The 13,361-nt window shown below is 39.8% G+C and overlaps 1 protein-coding gene across 4 annotated transcripts in view; it reads left to right on the forward strand.

Moving 5' to 3' along the window:
* The window catches only part of THSD7A (thrombospondin type 1 domain containing 7A), a 437,038-nt gene extending 430,420 nt beyond the window's left edge, over window positions 1–6,618 (forward strand). For 3 of the 4 annotated variants that reach the window (XM_038392700.2, XM_038392699.2, XM_038392701.2), the window contains 2 exons: window positions 3,156–3,243; window positions 4,918–6,618. In XM_038392700.2, coding sequence (XP_038248628.1) covers window positions 3,156–3,243; window positions 4,918–5,002 — 173 coding nt within the window. In that variant the 3' untranslated portion in view covers window positions 5,003–6,618. The remainder of the gene's footprint in view (window positions 1–3,155; window positions 3,244–4,917) is intronic. The other variant, XM_043509245.1, reaches the window with a different exon arrangement.
* Window positions 6,619–13,361: the final 6,743 nt, after the last annotated feature.

The raw sequence follows: 13,361 nt of genomic DNA on the forward strand, positions 1-13,361 counted from the left end.
GATACCACTGGTGTGGTTGTGGTTTGTAGAAGATGTAAACATTTTAGCAGGTCAGGTTTTCATCTGAAAGTTTTATTACCCTTATAAAACTCAAACATCTCAGCTAGAAGTATCTGCATCACCACTTAAATGCTACAGTGATGAGAACTATAGAAACATGGTGGATGAACAGATTGTCTTGATCTGATGCAACTAAGTTTCTAGCCTGATGTTATTAGAGCTACACAATAGTTGTTGTTTGTATTGTGGTAGTACCAAGTAGCCCCAGTCATGGACCAAGACCCCATTGTGCTAGGCACTGTACAAACAGAACAAAAATATATCCCTGCCCCAAAGTATCAGTACTTTTAAGTATCTTTTAAGATCCAACATGAAAAGAACTTTAATCAAAACACCATGCTTCCCTAAGTAAGTACCTCATATTTCTTACATGCTACCTCATTCCCTGTAATTCTAAAGTAAGTTTGGTGAAATTCTTTGATGTAGCTACCCACTCCACTCCAACTGACCTGACCTAAAATCGCAACTAATAGCTATTATTACCCCAAAGTGAGAGAAAATTCCATTCAAATAAACATCTAGAAACTTGGATGTTCATCCCTAGTTCAACTGTATCTGTTTGGTCTAAGAATTGAATTGGAAGTCTTGTAAGATCAGGATCTTACAAAATTTTCAGTACTTCCTGATTTCAGCTACAATGGAAATACCAGTTACCACAAGAGAAACATGAATAGTATGGAAACAATCTCTGTTGTTTCAGTAATTCCACTTTTGGTGAAAACCAGGAAGGTAGGAGCAAAAGTAAAAAGCAAGCCAATGTTTTGATTTCTGAATAAGGTTCAGGTTTACTTGAATCAGTTCTAATTTTGGTTGAACATTTAGATCATTCTTATTTTATCCAAACCAGTACTCCCATCTCTAAAAATTACCCCACCTAGTTCTGAAAGAATCATATTAGACAGTTTATTGCAAATTTCCAGATAACATTATACAACTTGAACTTTGGCTTTAGCTGTAGATTAACAAAACATCAGCAACTGTAAATGATCCCTCCCCCACCCCGCCCCACACTGCCGCCCTCCACCCCAAAACCCACCACCATCTTGCTGAATATAAATAACCCTGTAAGGAAGATACTGAACACTTTAATCATAATGAAATCTGAATTGTTATCACTTCCAATATTGGATAAGTCAGGGCAAATCTACTGCCTCAGTCCATCTTTAATGGATCAGTTGTTTTATTGCTTCAGGTTATTAAGTGTTATTAGCTCCATTACATTAATCCAGCGAAAATGTTTTTCTGTTAATTAGTCTAAATCAAGTAGTCTGCATGACTGCCAGCCCCTGGGTTGTTAGATAGTATAAAACCTGCGTACCTACCTGTGCAGCAGCAGGGAAGGCTACTGGGAAGTTTAGGAAGCAAACTCTGGGTGAATACATTTATCATTAATATGCTGTAAAAAGCTCCACTGTAACCTTCACTGAAATAGCTTTTTGGTTCTGCGAAGTTATCAAAGTACTATAAACGGTTGGCTTGAAGATTACAATTTCACCAATACTTGCTTGGTATGATATTGAAAACACCACCACAAGAATAGAGTGTGGTTTGTTCTACCCTCCATGGGCATATTTTGCCCTAACACATATTACACTCTCTACCATCCTACTGACAGTACTGGAGATGTATATGGTATAGTCAAGGCACAATTTGACCCCTTGTGTGAAAAATAATTCACACAAATGTGATTGGGAGGTATCACATGTGCATTGACAAGAAAATTCATGTGGGTATATATGTTCTAGTCAGCCTACTGCATAAGAATTTGTTTTCAAATATTAGATTTGCTTTAGGGGCAGGTGGGATGTATTTTTTCTGAGCTAGCTCAATGTCAAACCAGTTCAAACCCAAACCTATTTTTAAAAAGGACATGTGTATAAATAATTCCTTCTCCCTGATCTTTTCTGAAATCCATCTTGGGGCTCAGCAGGTCACAGAATCTTTGCTGGGTTAGCTTCCATCTTCATATTTCAGGAGTTGCAAAGTTTCCCCAAAGTCAACTAGGGACAGTGCATTATGAACACTTCTGATCTACAGCAGGGAACCCCAGATTATGAAAGGTTTATTCAACCAAAACCCACCAGAGAGTTAGAGCAGCTTTTTCCCACTTTCTCCACAGAAAGTGGGGTGTTCAGTTGGGGCTGTTAGAGCATGTTTGACATCAGGGGAAAAGAGGAAGTGATATGTCTTGTAATTATAGGCATTTAAAACCGAGCTGTGGAGATATAAGATCCTTGATAACAGCAGACTGTACTTCTACTTTTGTTTAGACTATAGGCCAACAATAAGTTTGGAGGGGTAGGGGGGGAAGGAAGATGTTCCAGCAATGCAATTAAAAAGGAAGGAAGCAGAAGATCATTGTCTAGGTGTTCAGCAAGGAGAACTGTTGTACTCAAGATAAAATAAGGAGTATATCAGACACTAGACTGGTCACTAAAGCTATCTAAAAAGAGAAAAAATCATGTGAAAATGAGAATTTGTAGATTATTTTGCCAAAATAAAAGTTGCACTTAAAAAGTTTTTTTCCATTTCTCCTGAGTGAGGAGTACAATACTTAAAATCACACTCACTCGCCAGGATTACACCTTACCAACTAATACAGGGTGGTAGTTTGTCTGTGATCACAGTTAGTAGGTTCACATCACCCAGTTTCTCCCATGTCCACCTGCTCTGTCCTGATAAGCAGGCAGCCTATTGAAAAGTACAGCATGACTGCACACTCAATGCAAGATGCAAACAAGACTAAAAGAAAAGGAGTACTTATGGCACCTTAGAGACTAACAAATTTATTAGCGCATAAGCTTTCGTGAGCTACAGCTCACTTCATCGGATGCATTCGGTGGAAAAAAAAACTTTTTGGGTGGCTGGCCTGCTCACGACTGGCAGTGCTCACTTGTAAATCAACCAAAACTGCTCTAATGTTCAGCCTTGTCATCTTGAGAGTGTTTTTAACCAAACCTGTAACCGAGTAATCTAATAACACCTGTACATAATAGGCTTTAATGCTGCCTTTGCAGACAATAATTATTGCTATTCAAACCTGCAATGCAATAAGACTAACCTGTAAACTAATGACTAACATTCATTCCTTTTAGATGGGAAGCTGAAGACTTGGGTTTATGGCGTAGCTGCTGGTGCATTTGTTTTACTCATCTTTATTGTTTCTATGATCTATCTAGCCTGGTGAGTTCTTTAATTATTCCTAAATGAACAAGTGGAATATGGACTGTGTATTGAGCATTTCACTGAATCTGATTCAGATATGGGACCTACATCAAGTACACAGTCTTCAGAGTTTGGTGTGCATATGCTTTTGCCAAAATGAGCTTACTGGCAGTTGCTACTTCTGTATACTTTTTCAGTGGATTAACAACTTTCTTGAGGCCTCGAAAATATTGTTTTACAAATATGAGCCATGTTAAAGATGTCTTTAGTAGTTGTGTGCATTTAATGTCTCCAATGCAACTGCCTTTCAGTTTGTCTCCATTAAGAATTACTGTAATATCACCCAGATTAATACCCCAGGAGCTGTGTTTTTGAAGGTGTAACAACCCTCAACCTCCCCCCAACCCCCCAAAAAGTGGCCAGGTAAGGCTAATTTAATGTTTGTTCCCTATGAATGGTCCAAGAGGTATATCAGGGTGCCCAAATTTTGTGACCAAATGTTGACATAGCAACTTACCAGGAGTCTGAGGTATAATGTGCCTGTACATTTATTCTACATGCTGTGGGCCAGATCTTAGCCTCTGTGGTTGCTTTGTGCCAAGACTAGTGCAAATCTAGTTGCCTGAAGATTTCTGCAGTAGGGGAATCACTGGGTTTGGTTAGGACCATATAGCAGCTTCTGTGCAATCCCCCTGGTGTTAAAGGTGACATGGCCAGGGAAAAATGTGTTTGGCTGGAACACAAACAATTCCTAACCACTGGAATTGCTCCTTTTGGGGACATAGGTAGATGAAGCAACTTTGCATAGCCCTCAGGCAACTCCAGATTGAACTTCAGAGTTGGGATGGAGTGGTACTAGAGTGGTTTAAATATATTCTCATGCCCTGCCCCAAGTGAAGCTAACAATTAGGATTTACATATATTAATCTAATATTACCAGTTCGGAGAATCAAGTACGTTTTGTTTGTGCATTTTAGATGTTTACACCTGTGCCAAGTAGATTTAAAACACTAAATTAAAGATAACTAGAGAGTCAGTATCCATGCAGTATAGGCATTTCCTGTCTGATGATACCATTTCGAATTAATCTATTCTCTGCTGCAAGTATATGTATTTTGGAGGATGTATGAAGATGCACTAGTCAAAAAGTTCTTGTTGAAGATAGTGTGCCACAGCAACAGGTATTTAACTCAATAATGTAATGTAAATGATTAATTTCAGGCATCATATTCAGATCATCAAGTTAATGGTGAAAGAATACCACCAGTGATGGGCCAGAACCTCTAATCTGAACCCCTTAAAATTTCAGGGGAGATTAAAATATTTAGGTTCCAGATCACATCTACAACTGGAGGGAGCCTGGTTGTGGTTTTGATGCAGCCAACATATTGCACAGAAAGCAAAACTTCCCACCACATTCATGTTTTGGTACAGTCATACATCAGAATCAAAATCTAATCTGGATTCAAACCCTCAGCCTCTCACTGAAAATTTGGTATTTAAAGACACTGACTTTTAGATGTTTAAGGGGTTATTTCAGCTGAAATTGAGGATTTATGCACTTAGATTTTATCTACAAACAATCCATCCAGTTTATAAATAATTACTATACCACGTTAGATTTTCATTTACAGAGAGAGGTTCATTTTTAAAGCTGAATTTATTTTCTAATAACTTTATTAATTGTTTCAGCAAAAAGCCAAAGAAACCCCAGAGAAGGCAGAACAATCGGCTGAAACCTTTAACACTGGCTTATGACGGAGATGCAGATATGTAAAATATAACTTTTCATTGCAGCAACTGGATTCTACATTACTGTGTTGAAATCAGAGGGTGTCCAAAGGCACAGGGGCATGCTACAGAGTGGATTTTAGGCGGTTTTTGTTTTTGTTTTGTTTAAGAACTGCACCATAAAACAAAGAAGAATGGCTTTCATAAGGCCCATGGATATTCAAGGCATTATTGCTTTATTCTAAACCATGAGCACAGAGAATTCTGGCAGATTGGAAACATTAATGTGGTTTTTTGAAACTGTCAAAACCACCTCAGTCTCCATACCACTGTGGCTCACTTAATATTCACAGTTGAGAGCCCTGATGCCAGACTTACCTTCACCATTAACCAAGTATAATCACTGAGCATGAAGAGTTTGTACCAAGCTATCTATAACTCTTTATATTCAAGCATAACCTATATACTCAGTTGAAGCATATGTATTATTCTCTCAAATTATATACTTGTTAAAGAGCATTTTAGTGCTTAATAAGCTGTTAACTGAGAAGATTGAACAAGTTCAGCATCTTGGAAATTGTGTAGCTTGTGTTAACCTGCATTTCAGAGAGCAAAGATTCTCTTGCAAGACTGTTCTATTATTACTCCAAAGTATCAATGCCTCATATACACAAGTATCTAGGAAGGAAATATCCTCAGATTCAGTATTTTATAGTGGTTACTGTCTGGAAAAATGAATACCTGGTGTAAATATTACAATATGTTTCTACTTTCTCTAACTCTCAAACTGTTGCCTGCATCTTTTTTGCTACATGTTAGGCAAATTTTTGCACTATATTAGTGCAGCATGATATGCACTTAACTAGTATTGCCATAGAAACTGCCTCTTTTCAAAAAGAATGATGATGCAGCTTGTGCCAGGAGCGTCAAGCGGGCATTTCAGTTCTTGAATCCTGAAGAGAGTAGAGTTCAGCTTGGACTGTGACTGGATGGAATCAGCTAATACATGTACTGTATACACTGTTTCTCATCATAGCAGCCATTTTGTAGTCTATATTGTGGCAGTAATATAAGTGTCTAGTTTTTTGCCCATCTACTTATACAAATGTAGATTCTCCGGTTGGTTTCTAATTGTACTTTGAAGGCTGTTTATGACTAGATTTTTTATATTTGTTAACTTTGTTAAAAAAAGAAAGAAAGAAAGAAAAGTGGTTGCCCTCTCATCTTGAGTAAAATATTCTGATTGTTTGTTCAGCTAAAAGAAGAAAATGTGTTGCTTATTTTTCCTCTCCCTAGCAAAATAATTGCCATTGTAGCTGCCAATGTAAAACTTTCCCTTTAGTTAGGATAACTGGATGTAATCTTTACTTTTAATCATTCAGCTAAACTCTTAAAAGTACTGGTTAATGAAGGGTATCAAAATATTTGCCTCCCTAAACAGTCAGATAACTTTTTCTTAACTCTGGTAGTATAACAGTTAATTGCCACTCATTTCTTTCCATCTTTTTAATCTCGTCCATCCCTATAGCTTTTCATTGTTATGCTTCCCAAATGAAGCATGTTGTGCTACCATTGTATCTACACCTGTCACAGACATGACTCATGACCTGAGAGGGCTTACTCTACCAGAATGGCTTCTAGAAATGTGGCCTAAAAGAAAAATGACTGTACTATTACCAAGCAATATAATGACAAGACTTTATCACACAACCTTTCAAAAAACTTGTTGTGTAAAGTTCAGTATTAGTTTCTCAGGTCTTTTAATAACTTCCACCATTCCTGTGCACCGTTCTCAAGCACCAGTTTTTGTACAGCCAGTAAAACTATACACTTTGCCAACTTGAAATCAATGGGCGGCATGAGTCCTGATTCCATGTCAAATTGTCATTGAAATCAGTGTGTTTTGTTCAAAAATCAAAAGTAGAATATGGTAATACCAGTGTTTTGATATCACACTATGATATTGATCATCTCCTAATGCATAGGTAAAGAAGAGAAGAACAAATGTGTGTGTCAATTAGCAATAGGCATTTGTTCAGGTTCAATTTCACACCTTACACCCCAATCCTGCAACTTGTTGGTGGACTGACAAACCTGCCCAACACTCCACAGAACTCTATATGGCTCCTTGCTGCAGCAGCAATTCACTTACATACAACAAATTGCAAGATTGAGGCTTTAATCTTACATCATTTCATACAGACCTAGGGCAAAAAAAAATATGTACAAAGTTAAGTTCTTTGACGTGTTTGAGTGAGAAACAATAAAAAGTTACAGAGTAGCAGCCGTGTTAGTCTGTATTCGCAAAAAGAAAAGGAGTACCCGTGGCACCTTAGAGTCTCTAAGGTGCCACGGGTACTCCTTTTCTTTTTGCGAATAAAAAGTTACTTCTTTATCAGACAGACAAAAAAAATGGACGGTGGGAAAGTTATCAAATTGCAAATAAAACTGTAAATAACTTGGTCAGGGGTTAATTAATTACCTTTGGAAGCCCATTTCTGGGTGTTGAATTGTTTCGGGCGAACATCTCTGTCCGTGCGAATAAGTGAAGAGGTTCTTAAATTGGCAAAAAGTTACCACTATTAATTACACTGGCTAGTCTTTTAGCAGGAGCTCCGCTGTAGCGTTCACCATGAAGCCTGTGTGACCTGAACACCCAAAATTCACAATTTACTTCCAATTAAAGCTTTGCTATGATCTGTTGCTCCCCATATAAAATTACTATTGCTATAATGCAGACAAAGAATGGGTGTTTGGCTTTTACGATCCATACAAATATTTCATGAGAGAAGAAAATCAAGAGCTGGTACAGATCTGCAATTGTATTAAATTCTGTGTTTTGTAAAACTGGAGCCAGAATAGCCTATTCTTTCTTTATGAAGAAAGGCATTATTTAAAAAGATTTTTAAGATATGAGGAGAGTTTAAGTCTGTATATCCAAAAGTTACAAAAAGTGGTCAAGACCTATAAGTATGAAACAGTTAAAAAAACCGAAAGTTTCATATAGAATGAAGAGAATTTGCTTTAAAAATAAGAGTGCTTCTACAAATCCAGTGCCTAAAGCAACCACTACTGTAGTTTGTTAGTTTGTGAAAGTAATGTTTCTAGTGATCAAGTGTCTCTAAGCCATTCAGAAAATAGCTGAGTAGATACTTTCTTGTTGGTGTGGTGGTTTGTAATTTCCTTTAAAAATCTGTAATTTCTAGATTACTGTGTCTGCTTTGAGTCCTGGAGCAGTTTCTTTTCAAAACTTTGCTGATACTGCACAAGCTTCTGTATGTTTGCTACAATGCATCCATTTTAAAATTCCCTTTCTGCCACCAAAGTGTAATAAAGTCCATTTTCCAATGTAACAATCTGAAAAGACCCACTTAAATACTCTGTATAAATTACTGTAAAATATACCTTGGATGAAACCGAAATCTGTCTTTTACCTTTATGTAAATCGTGTTCACCCAAAGTTAAGAGTTTATTTTGCCTAACTTAATTTACTTGAATATTTATTTTGTAGAATAAGGAGGCAGCTGTCTGAGGAATGTTTACTTTTTTTGGTTAATGTTAATTTGTAAATTGTGTAATGCATTTTTATTTTTTAAATTATGTATATTCTTTTTAATGCACAAAATGTTTACGTACAACTACTGCAAATTTGTGTATATTGTCACTAAGCTTTATTCAGTTAATATAGATGGCATGTGAAAATGTTACAAGACTTACATTTTCATATGGGTTATTTTTACGTAACTGATGTATTGCTGACAATAAATTTAAACACAATCATTTTCACGTGTCTGTTTTTAAATGATTTTGGCTGTGGTAGAGGGAGATGCTAATAAAAGGTCATATCCCTAAAATATTGCCATCTTTGAAATATTATTTTTTACTTGAAAATAAACTGCAAAGCTATTCCTTTAAAAAATAGAGAGAAGAAATTGTTTACCCTCACAAAATCAGACATCTAGGCCCATTGCCGCAGTCCTTACTTAGGCAAAACTGTGCAATAACTCAAGAAAGAACTGGAGAGTCAGGACCTCTCTGAGCCCTGGTCTACACTAGCGGTGGGGGAGGGGGGCGGGAATCGATCTAAGTTATGCAACTTCAGCTACATGAATCACCTAGCTGAAGTCAACGTTCTTAGATCAACTATCCCCGCTGGATCGATCATTGACCGCCGATCCGGCGGGTAGCGTAGACATACTCTGTGTATGAATAGATAGTTTATATTATAATTTCAAATTCTGCTGCTCCTATCCTGAACTCAAAACTTGGTTGGTAAAAAGAAGTAACAATGGAAAAGTCATTTATCAAAATATTGGGACGGATCCAACTTCCACTAAAAGATTCCCATTGACTTCACTGGATCTGGCACTGTGTTGTGTAAAGGACCAAAAAAACAACCCCACAACATAATGGATTACTTTGTCATGTGCAGTGTAGTTGATGAATGCATGATGGCCAAAATAATCCCAGTCTTTTCTAAACCCTAGAAATCTGTATTGGATTTACTGGGAAGAAGAGAGACTGAAATTTTCTGGAGACTGTGTGTATATTCCTCAAAACAGTTCAGATTTTTTTTAATAACCATTTCTGAGATATATTTTTAAGCACCGGTTCAGAATATACCTGCCTCCAGCATTACAGGCCTACTTTTTAAAAGGGCTTTAAAAAAATGCTTGCATGGAGGAGTAAAATCTTGGTGGTAAAACTTCAATGGGAGTTGAGTTAGGCGCTCACTGAACTTTAGATAATCCCCCTCTGGTGTCTGTCTGCTTAGTTTCAAATTGCAGTGAAATAGTTTTGCAAAATCAAAGACCATTTTTTAAAATTCAATCCTGTACGTACATAGGATTTGTCAAAACCAGGATGTGTTGCTAGCTACACTACATATTCTATAAAATAAAAAACCCAGCATACTTTTTTATTTAATAAAATGTCCATAATGTTGCACTGACACTATTCCTCAGTGTGTATTCTGTTCATAATAGAAAGAGCTGTGCTCCCATTTTCAGTGTTCTAACATGCCTCCACTTTAAACAACTGGTGACACAACCATGACACACAGTGCATTAGTTTGAATTAAAGGTGTGAACATTCTCATGCACACTAACTGGCCTGTGTTAACCCTACTGGTATGCCCAGTAAAAGTCCCCTAGTGCACATTAATGTAGTACTGTTTGAAACAAAATGATATTTATGTGCACTGAGGAACTTTTAGTGTGTAGCAACAGGGTCCACACAGGCCAGTTCGTGTACACTAGAATTTACATCCCTCTGCAGACTAATGCACCACATAGACAAGCCCAAAGACATGTTAATGCATTTCATAGATAGGAAGCTACTTACTCCATCTGAATTTGTAAGCCACACTGTAACTTGTCATTCAGTTTGAAACCAAGGTACATAATGATCCTGAAGAAGATTTCCTTTGAAAGACCATGCAGGTAAGAGCAGTTTTGATTAAAAACGTAAATCAGTATATTTTGTAGGAGATATTATGCTGGGGATTTAGAAAAGAACCTACACAATCATTCTGCAGCATCTTTCTCCTTTAAAGGACTTTTTTGCTTCCTATGAGAGCTCTGCAGATAAGTCTATGGTCCCTTCACCTCGTTGTTGCAACCCTCCTGGTCCTTATTGCAACTCTCTCTCCATCATCTGAACTTTCTCTGTTTTTTTTTCTTCTTAATAGCAACAGTCACAATGCCCAGAAAATTAACAATACCTAAAATATCCCTCCAAAACCATTTGCAGAATGCAATGCACGTACTTTGGAAAATCTTTTTTTGTCCTCACAAGCCAAAAGACCATAACCAAGTTGATATTAGGAGAAGTATCTAACACACTTAACTGTCCTTTTGCAAATACCTTGCTTTATTGTCTTTGGCAGACTCCCTGCTCAAGCAATGACTGCAGTCCTGTTTGTCTGCAGAGCCTTCTCCAATCAGTCAATCAGAAATTTTCTCATAGAAATTGCAGGTCATTTCATATTTTGTAGCAGCTGGGTGATTTCAAGGCAAATAAGAGACCTTTGGGATGATTCTTTTCTTTGGTTCTCAATCAGATACACTGATGAATGAATCTAAGCTTACCATTACTGGTACAAGAGCCCTTTGCTGCAGTGCCACTCTCATAAGGACTACCTGATATTCAAAATGTGATACTTAGCAAAGATTTCTTTATGAAATGTTGAAACACCAGTTATTATTCAAGTGAGGGTCCCTATTTCTATTCCAAATGCAGGTGTGCATGCACACCATGCGCCGGAGCTAGAAGTTTTTCAGCAGCAGTGTCCGTTGACCCGCACGGCGTCTTATGTCACCACTTGCTCCATGGAAGATAATAAAAGGCCATGGGAAGTGACATGCCCTCAGTTCCCTCTTACTTCATGGTCAGAGTCAGAATCCTCTCTTCAGGCTCGTAGCCTCTACGAGAATGACAATCCGTTGTAGATAGATAGATCTGTTGCTGCTTCTTACTTCTGTAAAGAAGTTAGTTATATAGTAGCCCCATACAGGGCCTCCCCATCCCCTTCGGGGAATTATACCCCACCTCCTAGGGTTCAAGAACTGCACCTCGTGCCCTTGCTCATTCTCTGTGAGCGAAGAGCACATGCGTTGTGCATCTCGCCTAGACTACAGTAGAGACCTTGTTGTCCATTGTGATATCTGCAAGTCCTTCCCATCAAGGACCCACGATGCTTGACTTCTGCACCTCCTCACTTTCCTCATGGTGGAGGCACTTCAGCCTCATGGAAAGTCTGATCCAGGACCATCAGTGCCAATTGTGGACCACCCCTCATGAGTGGTGAGCGCTCCGCCCTCAGCTTCACGCCCAGATCAATCAACACCACTGAGATATGAGAAGGCGCATGAAGAGAACTGCAAGCACCCTCATGAACACCTCAACAGGTCCCTGTTGCAGACTGCCATGACACATCACATTCCTTCCCTGAGCCAGGCTGGGTTGCATGAGATGTCATACGATGACCCCACAGGACCACCCCCTAAGGCAGGAGCAAGACGAAGCGGAAATGAGACCCACCAGCACCACGATGACCAAGGGTCATGATAGCCTGCCAGTACACGCTCCTCAGCCACGGCAGGATTCCGCAGACAACAGGATATGCCTTGGACACTGGGCCGGACAGATCCACTGGTCCCCACCTCAAACTGCTGTACTCACCCTTGCCGCTTCTCTCAGCCCCACAGCCACCTACACTAGCGGATGAGCCACTCCTCAGTTGTGACCTGTCTCCAGCAGTCACGGTACCGCCTGCACTGACAGCTCCACCACTTCCACAGGCTTCTTCAGACTCTGAGGGCTTCTCAATTGAAGAGCCATCCTTCTCCCTGGTCTGCCAGCATAGTGTGGACTCCTGGGTGTGCCCTCTTTCCTGATGCACTATGCTCTGGGCTTGCCAGGGCGGTACCTCTATCCTTGGGACCCACAGTACCATCAGGATCCCATCTCATGGCACCACTACCCTGTGTTAGACCCTTATCGCCAGCTGTACCCACCATCTGTGGCCTCATAACAGCCCACCCCAGTCCTTCTGCCAGCACAGATTGCCTCAGACCCAAGGAGGATCCAAAGTTTGACCCGGCACTGCCAGTACCACCAGAACAGACAGCAGCCTCTTTCTCTCCAGAAGAAGCCCTGATCCCACAAACCCTCTCACTCCAATAGCACCAGGAGTTGCTACAGCATTTGACTTGGGCATTCCCTTGGAGGAGGGCCAGGACTAACCTGACCAGTTGCTGCACATTCTCCAACCTCAGGACTGACACATATAGCTCTGCCTGTTCACAACACCATTCTGCAACCCACACAAGCAGTGTGGCACACACTGGCATCCTGTACCCCTACGTCCAAGAGGGTGGAATGCAGGTAATTCATGCTGGCAAAGGAGGCTGACTTTCTGTTCTCCCACTCCCTCCAACACACCCCTTACCCTCGCTGGTCACGCACACGGCCATATAATGGGCACACCACCACTCCTCCACTTCCACTTGTCCTCCCAGATAAGGTGGCCCCACCTCATAGGCCCCAAATTCTTTTCGTCCGCAGCACTCCAATTCCACACCTCCAATTATCTAGCTGTGCTGGCAAAATATGATTTTAACAATTATGCCAAGCTGGCGGAGCTCTTGAAGGACATCCCACAGGATAAGCACCAGTGGTTCCAGGCCCTGCTGGATGGGGGCCGCCTCCAGGCTATGGTAAATGAGGAGTTCAGGTCCTCCCACTCCCTGGCCGTGGGGGTAGCGATGAGAGACGAAGTGGGACTTCAGTCGTCCAAATTTCCTAGAGAGGTCCAATCTACCATCCAGGACATCCTCTTCGACAAAGACAAACTGTTCTCCATGAAAATAGATGCCAACCTAAGCCACAGTTCCAGCCACACC

The sequence above is a fragment of the Dermochelys coriacea genome, chromosome 2 (assembly GCF_009764565.3).
Source record: "Dermochelys coriacea isolate rDerCor1 chromosome 2, rDerCor1.pri.v4, whole genome shotgun sequence".
In the NCBI taxonomy this organism is placed as follows: domain Eukaryota; kingdom Metazoa; phylum Chordata; order Testudines; family Dermochelyidae; genus Dermochelys; species Dermochelys coriacea.